At 42.3% G+C, this 18432-nt stretch overlaps 1 protein-coding gene across 1 annotated transcript; it reads right to left on the reverse strand.

The window, feature by feature from the left end:
- Positions 1-4473: 4473 nt before the first annotated feature.
- Positions 4474-17778, reverse strand: si:dkey-250d21.1. Its single transcript, XM_041952571.1, has 11 exons — positions 17428-17778; positions 15489-15609; positions 13172-13279; positions 13032-13068; positions 11098-12896; positions 10961-10991; positions 9078-10843; positions 8905-8953; positions 6962-8754; positions 6821-6857; positions 4474-6707 (listed from the first exon to the last, which is right to left on the reverse strand). The coding sequence occupies exons 1-11, from the start codon at positions 17520-17522 to the stop codon at positions 5173-5175; spliced, it is 7371 nt and encodes a 2456-aa protein (XP_041808505.1). The 5' UTR covers positions 17523-17778; the 3' UTR covers positions 4474-5172.
- Between the last annotated feature and the right edge of the window lie 654 nt (positions 17779-18432).

Below are 18432 nucleotides of genomic sequence, written 5' to 3' on the forward strand. Positions count from 1 at the left end.
AAATCTCAAGAGGTTTGAGCCAATATCACAAATCTGGAGGCTCGCCGGGGGGGAAGTAAGGACACTCAACTTTCACCCAGGAGGATCAGAGTCTGAATGGGTGCAGAGTTACTATTATGCCCCTGGAATATACTCCCATGCTGCAATCAGGATACGTGTAAAAACAAAACAGGGCTCCAATGAGCAGTGCAAATGTATCTGTAACTTAGCTGGCAAAAGAAATTGTTTCATTTTTCTTTCGTTGCTGTTATAAATGTTTCAAGATGAAACAAAAGGGAGAAAAAAAAAGAAGTAGATGTTCTTAACATAGTTTTAATGCCAAACCCTCATCACACAATGGAAAAAAAGATGCACATAAGCACACTACCATATTTGGAGTTTTAAATCTAATCCCATTTATTTTGTCAATTCTTTGTTAAAGCGACTGAAATATGCAAACCACAATGATAAACTAATAAAGGTTCAACTCTCTGATACGTTCAGTTCTGCCTGTCTTCTATTACCAGCTAAACCCATTTAACCGTAAATAATTTTCCAATCAAAATTAAAAGCAGGAGTTTGATTAACAGCCATCATGAAAAGAATAAAGCAAGAACTTAAAAGGGACTTTTCAAATGGAAACACTCAGTGAACCATATCCGTAACGGTTAGTTTTCATTTTGCCTCTTATCTTCAACCAAACACTGAAGGGTGCAAGGCTCTGCTGCCAGCTGATTATTGACAAATAACAAGAACATTATGTATTATCAGTAGTATTCCTAAAGGGTAAAACCTGTCAGATCACACCCACAGAGGGACAGTGACAGCTTCAGATCTGCCATGTGAAAATCCCATCACCCTCTGGTGTCCCTCCTGTGAAAGCTGCCGTAGCTCACAGTGGGGATCGCCACAGAAACAACAAGCACCGTCCAATCTGTCTGACTGGACCCACATCTTTTGTATACCATTTGTTTACAACCTCTGTCTCTATTGTGCTTTGAGGACAGAGCTCTTTCAAGTGACAGATGGGTGGCACTTTTGAACATGTCATGTGGTCCTCCAGGACAGCATACACCTACACCATGAGCCGTGTGTTCAAGAAGCCTGTGGCAAAACGTGCTGCCCAGAAGTTTACCGGCACTGGAGGATCATTCCCAAAAAACAAAATCAGCATGCAGTTCTGGTTTGAGCTGAGGGTATACAAGTTTCCTGCATTATGGGTTAACCAGCCAAGAGAGGAGTGAATTCCAGTAATACAACCACTCATCATACAACCAGCACATTACAGTCCTGTCATATCATCGGAGCATCATAAATCGGAGTTAAATGAGTCCATTCAATGCACGAAAACCAGCTCCAACAAACAAACTCATTTTAAAGGGAAAATCCACCCTAAAGCAGATGTTTTATTACATTTCTCTAACCCAGTGATTAAGTCACACAGAACAAGTTGGAAATGGGAAGATAAAGACATTAACTGTTGATTGCAATTAATGGCTTTATCTTCCCATTTCCAACTTCAGACATGATTTGGATTTCTTTTATTGACACAGAATTAATCACTGAATCAATGGGGAAGTGGAAACTCCCACTTCTTCGATTCCAAGTAAGTAATATTTGAATGTCGAGCAGCGCTTGCCACTGTGAATTAGAAGATGTGTCCAGAATCTGCTAAAATGTCTTGGGATTTACTGTCTAAGGAGCAGCTGTAGGATTTGCTTCATGACATCATCACTACAGTCTGTCTCTTTGCTGTTCATCTGGTCCAAAACATGAATTAAAACTGAGCCATACATCGCTTAAAACATAACATGTGGGAATTATATTTTCAGGTGTATTTTCCCAATGAAAAGAGACATTTCTTCCAGCGTCAAAGGCGGCAGCACAGGTCCTTTATCATACTGTATAAAGCCATATCGCTGTGTCTGAAGAGGTGTTGCTAAAGAAGCAAAAGGTGTTGAGGGCAGAGGGGGCTGAGGTGAACCATGTGGGTGGAGTGATGACTTCAGCAGAGCCTGGGGCGCTCCATTCATTTACAGACGTCTTTCTGCTCGCACCTCCTAACAAACACAAACCCAAAGAGCAACAGAGGAATCGCAAGGACAGGCACCAGTCAGGCCGCAGGCCTCTAAACAATACAATGGATAAATTGTGAGGATACATGGTTATTATAAATTTTATCCCTGTAGACTGTGATTGACAGAGGTGGGAGAGCACCAGAGCATCATTATAAACAATTAAAGCTTACTTGTTTAAGGATTCCTTAAACATTTGAAATTCCAAGCAGCGTCTCCACTGATCTACGCCTTTGCACAGGTCCAAAAAGGGTGCTGAGCACTGTTTTGTCAGGTAAAGCTCATGAGCAATAATTACATAAATTGTATTCACTCCCTCATGATTGGATTATCTCTTATACACCCCAGTATTGGTTAAACACACTCAAGGACAATCCTTCACGCTTCACTGACAATTTAAAATCCTAAGCTTTACAATGTCAAGGAAAAATGAAGTGTTCTTTAAGAGGACAATCAACAAGCTGACATTAATTAAAACCAACGTTTTGCTGGTAGTACTAGGAGGATCTAAATTCTGTCCTGTGCTGCCAATTTTCCCTGGAAGGGAACCTTGAAATAAAATCCACTTAAGCCCTCTGTCTTCCCCTCCAGAGTGTAGTTAAATCCTGGCTGTGTATGGACATGATTACAAAGTGCCACGGGTCTTACATCAGTGCAGAACCTTGACTTCCAGCAGGAAACCTGGTGCACGGGTCAATTATGGCAATACCTTGTTTTACTTAAAAATGGAGGATGTGTTTAAACTCAAACACACAGGCTGCACCTGAGACTTAAACCGCAACAGTGTCCACTTCACATCCAAAGTGTAAATAAAGAAAACGCAGTTTATAGGACGTATACCTCTCTTGGCAGAAAGCGTATGAGACTATGCTTCTGTGCTGCACATGGCTGCAGCGAGGCCTGCGAACACTGCTGCTGGCGGCCCACAGCGGAGACAGATCCGTTTGCTCAGCAGCCGAGCGGGGACACGGGGATGCTCCTTTCACACTGAGCTGAGCACCGACAATCAGAGCTTTGTCAGGGAGGCATCTGCTGTTACAACTCACAGGAAGAATACGTGTCTTTTTCTAAAGTGCACTCGGTGGGGTTATCTGTGTTAAAGATAAGCTGGCTTTGTGTCAACAAACCCAAAATGTGTATGTACATATATGGTAGTGCACAGTGTTTCTTTACATGAAACCTGGAGGATATTTAATATATTTTACTGTATATATTACAAAGCCACGTTGTACCCTCACCCCCAAAGAACAAAAACAACTTGAAATTATCCTTGTTTAAACTGGGATCATGTCTTTAACTAGAACTTAAAGTGACTTACTTAAATAAGCCCCGAGGTATTGTGTCAGTATGGATTCAGTCAGTTAAAAACACGAGTGAAGAAAACTGGAGTAAACCAGGATTGAGAATACTGCGCAACACAAAGCTGTAGATTTATAAATAATTCATTACAGGTGTTTTTGTCAGCTTTATATTTACTATGCTTGAAGCGACACCAACAGTTATATAGGACATCTATGTATAAAGTAATAACTTGGCTTAAATAAAGAGCCTTGTTTTTCTAATTGCTGGGACAGTAGCTGTGCGTTACTGACATTCCTCTTATAAATTCTTATACAGCGGATTGGAATCCATAGCAAATAATTGACAAGAAAGGCACACTGTCCTCCAGCAGACCCACAGAATTCATTTGTTCTTAGAAATTACATATTAACCGATCTACAATGGTAACAATGACGGCCGAAAGCGGCGATTTGCATTACTGGCAAATACTATCTCACATGCCCAGCATTGCAGACGTTACACCTTCTGGACAACACATTTTTTGTAAAACAAACATTGACCAGGTATCTAGAGATAATGCGGTGGTTTTATTACCTCAACAAGCCGCCCTATAAAACCACATCCACGTTGATCAGTGATTAAAATATGCAAGACATTTTTACACATCGTGACCTGAGCTGGAGGGTGAACTCCAACTTTCAGTCAGCAATCATTAACACTGGCAGCCGTTAGCACCAAGACACTTTCCATAAGAGGACATCATGACTGAAATACCACATAAGACCTTTAAAAATAAAAAAAATGTCCTCCTTCCTTCACTGTTAAAAAAAGTATATAAGCTCTCTGTGCTTGTCTCTTCATTTACATAAACAGTAATAGGAGAAGCAAAGTAAAAACTGTTTGGATAATAGTTGTGCTACCTAGCAGCTACTAGCTTCCAGAGGCTAGTAACCGCCTGGACTTCCTCCTGTCCAGCTGGACTTAATGACTGTATGTAACATTCATACAGGTATTTCAACATTTAGAGAAATACCTTTACTAAACATTAAAGCCATATTCACCTGTCTTTAGTGCCACTGCTTACCAGACTGTCAAGTCCTCTGAAGGCAAACACAGCCTCACGGCGCCATCTTGTGTTCCTTAACAGACGTGACTACACACATGGCAACACATGAAAACCTGCTGCGCATCTAGCTTAAAGGGACAAAAAGAGGAAAAATATCTTTTTGGAGCATTTTATTACTTTTCTGACAAATATATATGAAGATTTTCCTATTAAGGAAACATTCTTTCAAAGATACGTTTACAGCAAATTCATTCCTGCAAAGAGACAGGAAACATGGGAAATCATCAGAAGACATGATGGAACTAACCATTTCTATTTGTGCCCAGGAAAGGTAATGGTGCAATTTAATCATTATGATGAATTCATGACAGCTATACAGAAGTCAGTCAACGCCAATGGGACATTTTGTAAAATCTGTATTATCATGATACATGGGGTGAATTATTAGTTTTGCATCAAGGCACACAAGCATTGATAACCGTCAGTGGAGCATTTCTTTTTTTGTCTGTTATTTTGCCAAGACGTTGGTCCCATTGGGTGGTACAACTGTACAAACTACAGAGTAAAAAAAACAAAACAACATAGGGTTTTTGCAGGATAACAACAAAAGGAAATCTCAAAGAATTTAGATCAATAATGTACACAGAAATATTGAGTTCAGAACTTGGGACCTCAATTAGGGTTGAGACACAATAGTTCTTAAGTATGGTGACGGTGACATCTCGAACGCATTACTCAAATCTGCTAGCCGTGACGGAAGACCTGCAACTCTTACAGAAGATGGAGCTCAGTGAGGGATCGCTTTTCCTGCTGCATGAACTCCTGTAAGCTTCTTTTTCCCTGCCTGAAGTTGCTCTCCCTCCTTGAAAACGGCAAGATGACCTGGAGTCTAAGGAGAGTTTCAATGTTGCCAAAACTTCTTATCTGTGACGTCTTGAGTGTGTCGAGCACAGTAGTTGGGAGATAGCCTGCCAGGGGATCCAACCATTTCTCCTTCCACAACTTCATCTCAGAGTGAAGAGAGCCCTGATCTGGCAAGTCCTCCTTGTACAGGCGGAAAACAAGACCACTAAGAATGCTGGTTTCTACTTTGGACATTGCATAAGGCACAATCTCCAGACACCTCAAGGTATCCAATACCTTTTCTGCAAAGAGGTCGTCCATTTCTGCTATTGAGTGCTCTACAACTTTCATGCTTACTGATTCTTTGTAAAACTCACTCAACGGCTCTAGAAGCACTGAATGCAACATTGTGACATGGAGTTTGGAAGCCAGTGCGACAGCTTCCTCAAACCAGGCCTTGTGATGGGTGTCAATATCACTCTTCAGCTTACTGAGGGATGCTTTGAGATCAGTCAAGTTATTCACAGCAAGTAACATATCTAAAGGTTTACCCTGAAGAGACTGACTTAGCTTCTTTGTTACACTCAACATGTTCTTCTGCACCACCGTCGACAGGATGAACTCAAAGTTTCTGATCGCGTCGAAGAATTGTGACGCTTGCTGCTGGTTTGCAGTACTTCCCTCCCCCTTCAGCTCATTCAAACACAGCATGACCGCTTCTAAAATCTCTACCATCACCTCGTGCATGTCGTGACTCTTCTCCCAGTTTTTAATGAGTTTGTCTCTCAGCTCATTTCCCTTTCCCTCATCGTGCTGGAACACGTGGATGATCATGTCTTCCAGTTTGTTCTGGTGTTCTGCATCCTCTGTGAGCCAGTGTAATATTTTACCAATGAGAACTGCTCCATCTGCTGCTTCTTCAGAGGGAGACGATCTAGCCAGCCATACATTAAGAGACAAAGCAGAGCTGACACTTCTTACAGCCTGGGGGTATTTCTTAGCTATGGCTAAACTTACAGCCCTCATCTGAGCTCCTACCTTACCAACACTCAGCAAGGCCTGTCCTCTACAATACTCCATGTTGAGGCCCCACTTCTCAGACAGGGCTGTCTCAATAGCATCTGCAAGGACAACAGGGTCTTCACCAAAAGGGATAAAAGCCAATGTTTCCTCACACTGGATGTCCTCTTTGTTTAAGTACCTGATGCACAACGGCACATAGAGCTCACCGTCAATTTCAACAGCTTGCTCGGTTATAATTGTGAAAAACTGAGAGTCCCAGAGTTCCTTGAGGATCTGCTCGCGCAGCTGTGGCTCATAAAAAGACACTGCTTTTCTTGGTCCTTGAACGACCTCCAGCATCACGGCATTATCAGCCAATTTCACCTCTCCATCGGTGGGCTTCTCTGCTACAATGGAGTCATACGATTCTGTTGGTGTTGCTGGTTTTTCTTTAATGCCTCCTGATTTAAAGAATAAAAATAAAGGTTAATGCCACACAAACAAAACTATCCGCTGCCAAATTTATCATAATTAGAATGAAAATTTTTTATTAAATTGCCGTGAATGCACTTACCACTGTCCAACTTAAGTCTCTGTAAAGTTCCCATCACCTAAAAAATATATGGCAATGATTAGGAAGGCAGTAAAAATGCTGTAATTTTGTTCCCTTGTACAACATGGTATAGTCAACAAATACGAACTGTTTTATATTTACCTGGGAAAGACACGGACTGCTCTCTGGATCAACCTCCATACACTTCTCAATTACCTCTGGCAGTCTCTGTAGAGTTGTACAGTGAGACAGGAGCATCACATAATCCATTCTGCTGCCCTTGCAGACAGTGTTTTTTAATAGATCCCTCATGGAATTCAGAGTGGTCTTCATCAGGTCACACTCCATACTGACACTAGGCAGGACAGCCACTAGCCTGAGCAGTAAGGTAACAGTTGGGTGGTTCTTTGACTCAGGATGGGCAAGTGTTTCAGCGATGGATGTTGGAGGAGCAACATCCTGGTATTTCTCTCTCCAGACAGAGGCCCAGGCGTTGATCTCCTGCTCGGCTGCTTCAGGCTCAGGAAGATCTGTAAGGTAGAGGCTGAATGGCTTGTCTGTGGACTCTGACAGAATGGGATTGCAGGAGGGCAGCAATGACAGAACTGACAGGGCCTTCAAGTGGCTGTCTGAGAAGCTGTACTTCATTTCATCAATGAGACTTCTGAGGAGAGGGACACTCAGATTTTCTCTGTAATATATCTCCGGAGATTCATAGCTGTCGGCTTCCTCCGAGAAGCACACTTGTTCAGGAGCTACCTTGGTTGCTAGCTGGAATGCCTGCTCAAACCAAGTGGAGTGAACAGTGCTCACATTTTCTAACATTTTGATAAGAGTCTCTATGATTGAGGGGATTTTTTCCACTTCACAGAGAATATCAGCAGGGTTTCCACAGCGAAAGACAGTGCTACAGTTACGAAGAGGAGCACACGCATTCTTCAAAATCACAAGGGTGACAATGAAATCCATATTTCTCAGAGCGGTTGACAGAACTTGTGCATGCATCGATTTGGAGCCTATGGCACTAGAGCTAACAGTATCTAGACAGCTGAGAATGCCCTCTAATGTGTCAGCGAGTATGTCAAAGAAGTCCTCTCTCTTTTTCCACCTCGAGCAGCATGTTTCTGGTATTTCTTCCAGGGCCTCTCTTGGCATACTCAAAAGCCCATCAACAGCCTGTGCTAGCTGTTCCTCCAGACAAGGCGATTCATCAAAAAACAGCAGCAGATCTTCAGTGATGTCCAGCATTTTTACTACCGAAGGACACGGCACACTTCTTGCCAGCCAATGGGCAAGGCCACAAGACTCACTGGGTGTTACAACAGAGAGTGGATAATTCTGCAGGAAATCCAAAGACATTTTCTTCACGCTTTGAAAACCCGAGCCCAAGTGCATGAATGCTTGCCCACGACACTGAGACATTGGTAAGCCCCAGTCTTCAGTGAGAATCTTCGCCAGGTTATTCGCTTGTGCATCGACATGACAGCTTTCATCAAATGGTAAGAAACCCATGAGCTCCACTTTTGGAGCAGATTCTCCAACATACCGGACAAAAACAGGTAGGTGTGTCTTGTCAGCAATTTTCACAGGTTTGTCTGTGATAAGTGAGAAGAATGGCGATTCCTGTATTTCCTTGAGTATGACATCTCTGATTCCATTTATGAGGAGGTTCACCATTTCATCATCACCTACACAAGGTGTGCATTTGCTCTGACTTCCAAACCAGTGGCACAAACTGAGCTCCTGGATGAAACACTCTCTGTCCTCTTCTCCTAGGTCAGAGAGACTGCTATTCTTTTTTCCCAGTAGTGCAGCCTGTCTGAATACCGTCGCCATGCTTTGACGATTATCTCCTGAGTGCCCATTCTCATCTGCTGGTTTCATGTCTTGGTCCTCAGTCTTGTCAGGAGATTGCTGAATGTTGGGCTCTTCAGCTTCCTCTTTGTCACAGTCAACTAAATACATCAGGGAGAAAAACAGACAACACAACAGCGGTTATGACAAACACAGAAATTATGGCAACTTAGTATGGACATGAGTTATGTTATGTGTCATTTCTTGGGAGTTGTTGGTAAATGTACTGAAAAAAATCTCAACAACCATACCGTCCATATTATTTTCAGAGTTCCTGATGAAACTTTTGGATTCCTTGTCCTGTGAATATATCCAGATAAATCAAATTAGTTCAACATTCATGCATTCAATAAAATACAGAGAATAAAATGAGAATAAACTAGAAATGTAACAGTCATTTTCATTGAAGTATTCAAGCACGTACCAGACAGATACCCTCCAAGGCTTGTGGAGTAACCTTCAAACACTGAGTCACCATGTGGTCCAGGTCTCTACTGAAGTCCGTGCCCACCTGCAGCAGAGCCAAACACGCGGACCTGTCTTTGGGATTTGTATTCCTCAGGTACTCCTGGAACTTCTTGTGGCGCATCACAACACCACAGTCTTCCAGTGCTGTGCTGGGTAGTACAGACATAATCCTCAGCAGCGCATTGATGTTCCCAAAGTACTGCATGAGTGGCAGACGTAATGTGTGAAATATTGAGCTTGGTATGGTCACAGATGCAACTTTGGTCTTCCACGTTACTCTCCAACAGCACAGCTCTGTGAAGAAGTTGTCAGCATCAGGAAGATCACTGCTGTAGAGAGGAGGCTTTGACTTCAAGCTCTCAAACATGTAGCTCACTGTGACTGAGCATGGAACAAGGGAGAGGAAGTTCAGAGCTTCTTTGTGGTCCTCTGAGAAATGGTCCTTCACGGCATTGATAAGGTTATCTACAAGGGGAACACTTAACCCATCTTTGTAAAAACCGACTGGCTTTATCATGCCATCTCTTGGCAAAGAGTTTTCAGGCACTTCAATCTGCACTCTTAGACTCTGTGCCATTGCACAGGCCTCATCAAACCAGTTCTGGTGAAACACCTTCATATTTGTTTTTACTCGGTTCAGAGTGGCCACAATACCGCTGATTTGGCAAAGCTGAGATGCAGCACTGAAGTGGTCCTTCTGGAGACCTGCACTCAGCTCTCTGGTAAAGGAAGATGCATTCTTCAGGACCACCATAGCAATGATGAAATCAAATTCCATCACCTTGCGAAGGAGTGCCCCAGCTTGTTCAGACAAAATGGCTTTCCATCTCTGCGGGTTGTTTTTGATTTTCTCAAGACATTCAACCAGGGGCTCCAGCATCTGCACAAACGCCTCATAAGAATCATGCTTCTCTTGCCAAAAGGCACAGAACTTCCCCTGGAACTCTTGGACCTTTTCATAGCTCTCTCTCAGACCAAAGGCTATTACATGGTCTAGCTGTTTTTGTAGAGTAGCACTGCTGCCAAAAAACATCAAAACCTCTTCAAATGTATCCAGGGCTCTCTTAATAGCAGGCACTGGGATGGATTTTGACCACCATGTGTTGAAAGAGTAGGAAGAGCAGTGTGTGCTTATAGCAAGAGGATGCTTCTCCTGGACTTTGCAAGCAAAGGCTTTCAGCTTGTAGGAAACATCACCAGATCCCAGGTATGCTTGACCTCTGCAGTTATTCAAATCAAGACGCCACTCGACTGTTACTATTTCCAGGAGACGCTGTACCATAGCATCACAGTCAAGATCTGCCTCAAGGAATCCCATCAACTCCAATCGCATTACATCAAAACTGTCCACAAACCTCAGGAAAAGTGGAAGATAGTCTTTCTCCCCCAACTTCACTACACAGTCAATGAACAAGGAAAAGAATGAACTCCCCACTTCCATGAGGATTCCCTCCCTGACGGCATTCTCGCATACAGTGAGTACTTCTTTCATTTCAGACTTGGTCACATACTCAACCTCTCCATCCTGAGCGGAAGTGTCACTATGTTGCTTACTTTGACTGCTGTATGCAGCCGTCACTGCAGCCTGCAAAGCAGATTTAAGAGCTTCTCTATCAGTCTCTGCACACTTCATCTCCACAAGCCTTTCAGCATCCATCTCTAGGTTTATGAGTTGTAATTCTTCTTCAGTGTCCTTCTCAGCATGGTTCCCATGGGACGCCACTGAAATAAGAGGTGGGAATAGTCCTGTAAACTGAGGCTGAGTCTAACTGAGTTGTGTGATTAACCAAAATTGCAGCATGCTGAAATGGTAAATAAATAACTTCAAAGTCATCTCACCTTGGGGAGGCTTCTCCTTTGTGTCATCATCCTGTGAAACGCAAGAAGTACAATGTAATTTCAGATAAAACAGTTGTTTTATCACTAAAGAGGGCAATGAAATTCCAATAGTACCCCGCATATGAAAATCTACTCACGATTTGCAGCAACTGCAGGATGTCTGGATGCTTCTGGACATATGAATCCACCATTTGTTCAACATTGAAGTGCACATCTTGGTTCACATAGACATATGCCATTCTGCATTGTCTTTGGTCCACTGGTGTGGCTCTCAGGTAGGAGTGGCACCGCTCTAGTACCATATGGTACTGGCCATACACATCTGCCTCTGCATTTACACATGGAACAGTGCCCAACACCCTCAGCAAGCTCTGCACATTCGGGTAAAACCCAATATCGGGAATCTTGAGTGTAGCAAACACTGTGGTTGGTAGGATCCTGCGCTTGCTTGCATGCCTCCATTTCACTTCCCAAGAACCAAGCTCTTCGTAGAATGTGTCAGGCCTAGCCAGGTTGTTCAAGTTGGCATCTGCTACTTTATCCCTGCGAATGCTGAAATTGTGGTCAGCCATGTAAGATGGCACTAACGAGAGCCATCGGAGAATCCTCACCATCTCTGTGCTGAATACTCTCTTCACCTCTGCAACAAGATACTGCAAGATAGGCCGGCTCAGAGTTTCTCTGTAAAAGTCGTCCAGTGGTGTTTCAGTTGTGTTTCCTTGGTCCAGCTCTGGTTTAGTGACCTCCACTCCCAGCTTCTTTGCTCTGCCAACTGCATCAGAAAACCACTTCCTGTGGAATATTGCAAGCTCCTGTTGGTATTTGCTTACCAGCTTTAAGGCATTGGAAATTGTGTACTGCAAGGTACTGCTGATGCTAATTATTCCCCTGAGACTCGAGTTGAGTATGCTCACACAGCAGAGGGTGTTCTTCAGAACAACCAGTGTGATGATGAAATTGAAATTCTTCAAAACTGGCTTGAGCTTGGCCATCTGCTCAGCAGTATCTTCATCCACCTTTGAAATCATCTCATTGATGCAGTTCAGGAATGGCTCCAGGATATCTAACATGGTCTGGAAAGCATCAGTGCCATATTCCCAATTCTCACTGACAGCTGCCTTGATCCTGTCTGCTTCCCCTTTTACATGCCCGTATGTCATCTGGATATTTCCCTCCAATCTTTTGCACAGCTCTGGTGTTCTCCTGAGTAACAAGGCCACCTCCTCTACAGTGTCTGCAACATTTTGAATGGAGGGCACAGGCATGCAGCGAATAATCCATATGTTGAAGGCATATGGGTCACTCGGTGACAGAACTACTTGTGGAAACTCTTGCAGAATCCTGCAGGTAAGGTCTCGCATTTTCTGACATATACTGCCCGTAACCAGATAAGTGAGTCCTCTGCAGTGCTCCATCCTCAGGCCCCATTTGTTTCGCAACTCTGAGAGAAGCATGTAAAACAGATTCTCTGCATCCATGTCACATGGTAAGAACCCAATGAGGTGCTTTTGTGGGAACCCATCTACTGTGACAGACCTGATGAAAACTGGGATCTGCTCCTTTCCCTCTATGTTCGTCACATCCTGAAGCAGAATGGAGAAGAATCGTGCCAATCTGAGGCTGTTTTGGATCTCCTCTCGCATAAGGTCTTCACTGAACTGGAATATTTCTTTCTTGTCAATTTTCTCTACACATATACGATTTAGAGCCTGCTGACCTCTTGTACCCCCAATTGGCTCATCAGTGTTTGCGCCATTGATGCTGAATCCAGTCAGTGCCAGGATTTCCTTGAAATAGACTTTCAGAGTCTCTTTTGCTTTAGAGCTGGCTATATCCTCTTGGGTTTGGTTGTCTTTTTGCAGTTCAGGTGTTGCACTGTTCTCTCCAGATACTTCTCTCATTCCTTCAGGGACTTCTTCTGTGGTTATTGTGTTTTCTGAGGGAGAGAAAAAAACGAATGAAAGGCTGAGATGATTCAAGTGAATATTTACAAGGGCTAACACATTTTAACACAGCCTAAAACTCAAGGGGTTCAAATATGCTGAAGAATGAATTGAACCTGTAACTATACCTTTTGTTTTCTTTACAGATGTAGGTTCCTCTTCCGACTAGGCAGATGGAAAGGATAAATACAGATTTGCACTTTTAGTGTTTAAATGTCTGATAAAAAAAGCTAAGCAGAGTTATTTAACCACTGAATGGTAGACTTACAGGGTCTCTTGCTCGTTTCCTGTTGCAGGCTGATTGATTATTTGTAGACATTGTAAAGTCAAATATTGTTGGAACAGCATCTTCCCTTAAGACACAACTGGAGGCGCTCTGAAAAACAAAAAAGCAGTAGATCATAACTTTTATGCTTATCCTCAATATTGAATGCAAAGTAGAAATTTCCCAATGACAAGTTCACTCTATATTTGTTTGTTTATTAAGATCGCAGCAGCTATCCTCTCTGGGGTCTACTTTTAACATGACAAAACGTGGCAAAACAAAAATACACATTTTAATGCACATCTGAGGTAAATAAAATAACATCACACACACATATCAAATATTAAAAAAATACACAAAAAATCTATCATGATCTAACAGATAAATGTCATCAAGTTCCTTTTTCAGAAATGTGCTTTTAGCCCCTTTTTTCTAATCATACATATTATTTTGTTGAGTCCTATGATTTGGGAGTGAATTCCATTCTTGATTAGGATTTTGGTAAAGTAAAACCTCCAGCAGCGAGCCTTCATTAATCACTGTGTGCATCTGTACTAAAGGTGGTAAAAAATAAATGAAGTCTTTGTTGTTATGACATTACTAATGACAACCACCAATGAACACAGCAATCGATTTTTCACTTATAACCAAGAGAGACATTCATGCATTTTAGTAAAATTTGTTCTCAACCCACAAGAAACACAGGTGTTGCTTTATTCTAGACCAGTGTCAATTTTCTCATATTACCTAATGAAGTTTTAGATGAGACTGTTGGGCAATAATCCAGGTGAGACAAAACCAAAGCTTGAATTACTTGTTTGACAGTTGTTGTGTAAGTATTTTCCATCTCTTAATTAAGAGACAAATGTTTCCTATTTCAGTTAGCACGCTCTGCGTTTGTTCCATAATCACTTACTTTCTATGGTAACTCCCAAACCTTGACTTCTTCTATCTGCTTTATTAACATTTTATGATCTCTGTCAAATCTGAAATCCTGGATGGGATTGTGTGTTCTGTCATGTGTGTGAATGTCTGTCTGTTTGCATACATGCATAGAAAAGTTTGGTCTCCTCATGGGGGAACTGTTGGGTCTCTGTACATCAAGGAGTATGGTCTCGACCTGTTCTACATGAGAAGTGTCATGAAACAACTTTTGTTGTGCTTTGGCCCTAAATAAATAAAAAGTTAATCAGATTGTCTCTTGAACTGGAGCTTCTGCAGATTAAGTCCATACCTGATATGTTATGAGCTGCTAAAGTTAGACACAATACCAGATGAATAAATCTCCAGTTTTGTTATCTTTGCCATAGGGCTGGACCAGAACATTCAACTATTTGGAAAATTCTTTGTTGGGTAGGTATTTGGCTTACAATTTTGTGATTTAGATATTGTTTTTTTTCCTTCTAAATGGAGGCTATCACTAAGGGCCGACTGCACAAGCATTTTGTCAGCACATTCTTGTATTTTATAAGTCTTAAAAATATAAATCTCAAATCTCATAAACAAGCATAAAACACACCAACAAATAGCAATACAAACACCTGCACCCATAGTGTTGCACCACCATGTTTCAGTAGCCCAGGACAGACAAATGAATCCTATAGGACGTCCCTTTGTCGAGGTCAGATACTCTCAGATACTCTTTTCCAAACTTTTAGGTTTTTTTCTCAGTTCTTTGTTATTTGGTTGGAGCACAGACTTTCTCCACCTCGTTCATCTCAGTGCCAGCTCGACATCAGCCAGTTAGTCTTTACACTCCTTCTGCCATTTACTTATACAAGACATCCAGCTGAGGCTGCAATTCGTCAGTTGCTCTGTTTATGCGCTCTCTCATTAATTGAGCAGATTAATGCAATAAATCCAGTTTGATTGCCCTACTGTGCACCATTGGCATCCACCCCAGTTCTCTCAGGTGCAACAGGTGAGACAACTGCGGTCTCCTTTTTAATTTTTTTTTAGGTATCAGAATTTTTCCAGCTCTGGTTCCACTTCTTTAATGGTTTGAGGAAATTCCTGAAATTAGTTCATTTTGAAAGTTCCAACCTGGTTTTTAGCTGTAATTACTTTAGGAGTTCAGCATCCTCAGCATCCCTTGCACCCGCCCACTGCAACCGATGTTATTGGGAACCCTTGACTTCTATTGATCTGTGTTTTAACATTAGCTTTGAATGTTAAGTTTTTGCTGACACTGTATCAGAGCGGGACTGATACAACTCTGCACTTTTTGATGTTGTAGCCATTGGTGAGGTTTTATCGGATTGATTACACTGATTGCACAGATGTGTTTCTAATAATAACGGGCAACAGTTTTGCTTCTTACCTGATGAGAGATCATAGAAGGCTCAAAGTGCTTTGCACAAAGTCTGTACAGCACATGTAACTGCTCTGGAGGTTCTGATGCCAAATCTTGACGACAACAGTTGTTCAACCATTGTTTGCAGCTGAAAAACACAGGGGAAAACAGCATAAATTGTTTGGGTCACAACCACAGACCAAAACACTTCTGCACGTCAATCTTCTGCTTTCTAAATATATTAAATAATGACTCAACAAACACGCACAAGCTCTCAAAGGTTTGTGAAATAGCTTGCTTCAGTTTCAACACTGTCCATTGTGATGCAGCGGTTTAACATGGATGGATGGACTCTTTATATTAATAAAATGCCATCATAGTCTTAGGTCCACATGGCACAGTAAAGACAGTAACTGGCGCAAGTGCTTGAGCTCGGCTATTTGTTTCATCTAGTTAGTTTGGTTATAATTCAGTAGAGGCACAAGAACATCAAAAAGCAAACAGCAACAACATTTGTTCAGCAATTCTTAAAAGGTGACATCATTTTCTTATCTCAGAGTTCAGCATGCTGACTGTGTGAAAAACAACTAGCAAATTTATGTTGTTATTACAAGCGCAGACAGACGCTGTATCATTGCATTGGTGCAAACCACTGTATAGGCTAGCTGTTTCACTTGGCAACTGAATCAACTTTAAAACTGTCAATTGCTTTGTTGAAAGCCTTCCTCACTAGGTGAATGAAGATGAAATACAGTTTTAAACTAACACTTTGATGCACTGCTCTGTCTGTGAGAGCTGCTTTGATGCTTGCTGCATGTGCATGGTGCTCTTACACCACAGGAGGTCCTGTCTGCAGCACTTGCACGGATTTGGCACGCCTGCTGGTTAGCTGCATTTCTACCACAACCCTGCCTCAATGTTGGTGGCTGAAAGTTGGGACCAATCGCTGGCTAAAGCCTCTCTTTCTGTGTCTGTCTGTCTTTCTGTGATTTTACAGTGAATTATGGGTGGACAGATCCTCCCACAGGCAAATGAGATCTACTTCCCTCAATTTAACATAATACTAGCTGGGTGCCAGTATAAAAACGAGCACACGGAGCTAAAGGACGGGAAGAAAAACACAACCTCATCGCAGGGCTGGACATGAAATATTTTGAGACCCCGTGATCCATCAGTCTTCCGACTCGGAGGTTAACGGTACATTTCCTGTGCACAGAGCCAGCGCCGCGATGCAGGCAGCTGCGCGGCATCTGTCACTAAACTACGGTACTTAAATGCCGACTACTGCTGAGCTCTTTATCGAGATAACAGTCGTGTTATTGCACAATACTACAGGAATCTCAAAGTGAAAAAAACAGCGGAAGTCAAGAGGTAACAGCGGGATAAAAGGAGGCGCTAGACTGCAGTTTATTCATGGGGACATCACCTGTTAAACTAACGTTACGCAGCGTTAAAATAGAAGTTTCAAGTCAAATTGTTCACAATGTGCTGTAACGTTACTGCAACACGACTGTGTGATTAGCGCAGTTTGGTAAACAATGGACACAATATCGCAGCATTGTTAATGGGGGGTATTTTCATTTTGCTGAGCCTACTAACGTTACCACACTATCGAGACGGTAGGTGTCGTGTACCGATGGCGATTTAAATTACAGCACAAAAAGTTTTAAACTATGGTTTCCCTCGGTTTGTGGGATGACTGAACGCGTAAGACAAAGCGACAGAGCCAATATTACACGTCAGTGTCGCTCCCCGAGCCTGAATGAGTGGACGGAGTGTATTTCACACGGACTTTTCTTTCAAGAGTAACGTTAGTCTGCGCCATTTTCGACAGAGTTGTGTCACTGTTAGCCAACATGATGTTAAGCTAACGCCAGTGCTAACAGTGGATAGCTAACACATTCATTTTGCATGCTAAGTGGCTCATTCTTAACCCACGCCTCAATAAAATAAGCACAACTCTTACCGCTCCGGGTCCAAAGGAAAGCTGAAAAGTGGAGTGGAGTTTTCGGATTCCCCTCGCTGGTAATCACAGTTCGCTGCGGCGCAGCAGTCAGTCATTTTGGACTGCAATGTAGCTCGCTAGCAAGTTAGCTAGCTTAGCTGGCGGTTGCAAGCTGGCAAGCCTACTGTGATAAAACCTGCAGGAGAGTCTACAGAGTCATGCCTTAGACAAAATCTGCAACCGACACTCTTGAGTTTCAATGTTACTTTCGCTTAATGTTTCTTTGGCAAACTAAGAACCCTCTAATTCCATGCTTTCAAAAGTTGATGTTGCGTGGTGAGCCAAGAGTCGGCGAAAGCGTGTTATCCCATCAACGAGGAACTGGACTGTGCAGTACAAAATGTTAACCAGCAGAGGGCAGAATGGCACCCTCAGGCCTGACCAAAGAGTCTTATTGTCAAGATAATTCCCTGCTTGACACTTAGCGAGCAACGCAGGCACGTGCCCTAGATTCAGAGGGGTCCCGACACCCCACGCTCACTCTGTCAGCTGGTCTGTTCTGTTTTTTTCTTGTGTCCCTACGACACAATGTCCTTTTATGCATGTATCTATGTTTATATGTATATCAACATATATGCCATTCACTTAAGATAACTTAAGATATTCTCCTTGCTTTTGTGTCGCTTAAACAGGCAGTGTTTGGTAAACGATTACTGCAATGATAAATTAGTTATCCTGGAATAAATATAAATACATTTTTTAATTGATGAATATATTAATGGGCTATAGCCCTGCTCTGTTTTTCCACTATTGAAGAAACACCATGACCTTTTTGCCACAGAAGTGGAGAGTTCTTTAAAATGCTTTGCAAGAATAGCTCAGTTGTGAATCTTGCTCAGTAATCGTTGCTTTATATCACACCTGACAATACACAAAAGTTAAACAGAAGCCTTTGCTACACATTTAAACCACATGTAGCTCTGTCTTAAACTGTAGTATTCATCTCGCTTTGCTTGATACTCTCTG

Source organism: Chelmon rostratus, chromosome 14, assembly GCF_017976325.1.
Source record: "Chelmon rostratus isolate fCheRos1 chromosome 14, fCheRos1.pri, whole genome shotgun sequence".
NCBI lineage: Eukaryota > Metazoa > Chordata > Actinopteri > Chaetodontiformes > Chaetodontidae > Chelmon > Chelmon rostratus.